Below are 2,455 nucleotides of genomic sequence, written 5' to 3'. Positions count from 1 at the left end.
GGAGAATTGCCTGAACCCAGGAGGCGGAGGTTGCAGTGAGCCGAGATCGCGCCATTGCACTCCAGCCTGGGTAACAAGAGCGAAACTCTGTCTCAGAAAAAAAAAAAAAAAAAAGAAGCAGGCCCTCACCAGACAATCTATTGGCACCTTGATCTTGGACGTCCCAACCTCCAGAACTGTGAGAGATAAATTTCTATTTTGTAAAATCACTCCATCTATGGTATTTTGTTATGTTATTCTGCAAAGCAAGCAGACTAAGACAGTACCTAAAATCATACTATAGTGATTCACTCATGTCTTATTTTTTTTTTACTCAATATTATGTTTGTAAGAATCATTAATTTTATTACGTTTGTTCGTTCTCATGGATATATGATGTTCTAAGTACCACAGTTTATTTATTCATTCTACCATTGAAGGATGTTTGGTCAGTTTTTAGTTTGAGGCAGTTATGAGCAATGCTGCAATGAAATTCTTCTACATGTCTCTGGTAGATTGAAGCGTATATACCCTTTGAGTATATACCAGAGAGTAGAAGAGTAGAATTGCTTAGTCACGGGACTACACCTAGCTTAAACTTTAGTAAATCACTGCCAGCAATTTTACACTCCCATTAACAGCATATGAGAGTTTTTTTGCTGTACTGTGCCAATGCTTCATCTTATTAGACTTTACATGTTTTTGATGTGTATTGACTTTTGTCACAGACTTAAAACTTTTGGCCAATCTGATGATTGTACAGTGATATCTCACTTTTTTTTTTTTTTTTTTTTAGAATATTGCTTTTTGCCCAGGCTGGAGTGCAGTGGTGCAATCTCGGCTCATTGCAACCTCCACCTCACGGGTTCAAGTGATTCTCTTACCTCAGCCTCCCTGGGATTACAGGTGTGTGCCACCATGCCTGGCTAATTTCTGTATTTTTTAGTAGAGATGGAGTTTCGCCATGTTGACCAGGCTGATCTTGAACCAGGGAGGAGTCAAATTCTGTTTGATGCTGATACTGGTATAATCATCAGAGACTAATGACCAGAACTTCAGCAGCCCCATCTGTCCCCACTTTGGTAAACAGTGAGGTTTTAAAATCTAAGAATTTGGTTAAACCTTTCTAGTCTCAGGAGAATTGTATCCTGCTTTTCCTGCTCTTCCCATTTCCTGGCAAGTTGACACTGAGTAGAAAGGGCTGAGTTGTGTACTTATCCTGGTCTTAATTTCACCTCTTTTTTCTGTTCTCAACCCATGCTTCATCCCTAGTAATTCCACGGAGTGACTCTGGTATAAGGAAAATCATTCTCTGGAAACTTACTTATTTTCTTCACATTGCCCTTGAAATGATCACAGGGACACTGCTTCTTTGGCAGCACAGATGCTGTCATGAGTTTTCTTCTAGGGCCTCTCAGGAACCAATCTGAAATAATAGCATTGCTGCTTAGATGGGAGAGTTAATAGATTTGATAGGAGGGAGTAGGACAGAGCTTTACTTGGCATCTTCTGGGCCTTGCATTTCTACTGCAGTGGGGTGGGAAAAGGGATCAATTCAGAATAGTGGGGACATCCAGCTATTTGAAGCCAGTATTTCTGAGTTGTTTTTCCTGACCTGTTTGGCCAAGGGTTTGGTGGCAGGTTCAAAGGGTGTATCAGAATATCATGAATCCAAAGAACTAGGAGCAAGACATGGGTGTCTGCCTTCCAGTGGCTGCCTTCCCTCGGATAAGCCATTTTGCCTCTCTGCTTTCAGCCTTGCCTGTGAGTAAAACAAGGCTGAGAATAGGATTCAGGAAGCTTTTGGAAGGCCAGGAAAAAATAAAAAGCCTTTTGGACGGTAGCCCTGGGTTCTTCAGGAAATGGATAAGGGGCAGGGGGCAGCTTGACATTTGGCGGGCTTTCCCTAGACCTTGGAGGAGTCCAGTTCTTGCCTGACTGTCAGGAAGAAAGCAGGCACGGGTGCTGCATGTGGCAGGCTGGTGGAGAGGGGAATGGGTGAGGTCAGCTGAGATAACATCTGCATTGGTCTCAGAGGGGCCCCAGGGAGAAAGCTGGGGTCATGGTAATGCCATCATAATTGTTGATGCTGAGTTACTGACCTTTGCACTCACATTCTTGGCCGCCTTCCTGGAGCCACCTCCTAGAAGCCTGGCCTTGGTCCCTATGGCCTCTGGCGACCCCTGTTGGAAGGAAACAGGTCACATCCAGATACTGGAAAGGGAAGGGGCCAACAGAAATGGTCCCCCCAGCATTGTGCTACCTAGGTCAGCACAGTACTATTTTTGCATTTTTACATCAGGAATCTAGGTGACTTCAAGAGACAAATATTTTATTTTAATTTATATTTTTGAGTTGGGGTTGCCTAGGCTGGTCTTGAACTCTTGGGCTCTGGTGATTCTTCTGCTTTGGACTCCCAAAGTGCTAGGATTATAGGTGAGAGCCATTGTGTCCAGCTGAGGGGTCTTTTTTTTTT

The 2,455-nt window shown here is 43.4% G+C and overlaps 1 protein-coding gene across 1 annotated transcript in view; it reads right to left on the bottom strand.

Annotated features, from left to right (window-relative positions):
* CXCL17 (C-X-C motif chemokine ligand 17) overlaps positions 1-2,455 on the bottom strand; it is a 16,177-nt gene that overhangs the window by 2,031 nt on the left and 11,691 nt on the right. The window contains exons 2-3 of the mRNA XM_017503171.2: positions 2,082-2,162; positions 1,304-1,405 (exon numbers count right to left, since the gene is read on the bottom strand). Coding sequence (XP_017358660.1) covers positions 1,304-1,405; positions 2,082-2,162 — 183 coding nt within the window. The remainder of the gene's footprint in view (positions 1-1,303; positions 1,406-2,081; positions 2,163-2,455) is intronic.

The sequence above is a fragment of the Cebus imitator genome, unplaced genomic scaffold (genome assembly GCF_001604975.1).
Source record: "Cebus imitator isolate Cc_AM_T3 unplaced genomic scaffold, Cebus_imitator-1.0 Scaffold306, whole genome shotgun sequence".
Taxonomy (NCBI): Eukaryota; Metazoa; Chordata; class Mammalia; order Primates; family Cebidae; genus Cebus; species Cebus imitator.
The sequence above is the reverse complement of the archived record's forward strand: the minus strand, read 5'-3'. Positions and strand labels throughout refer to the sequence as shown.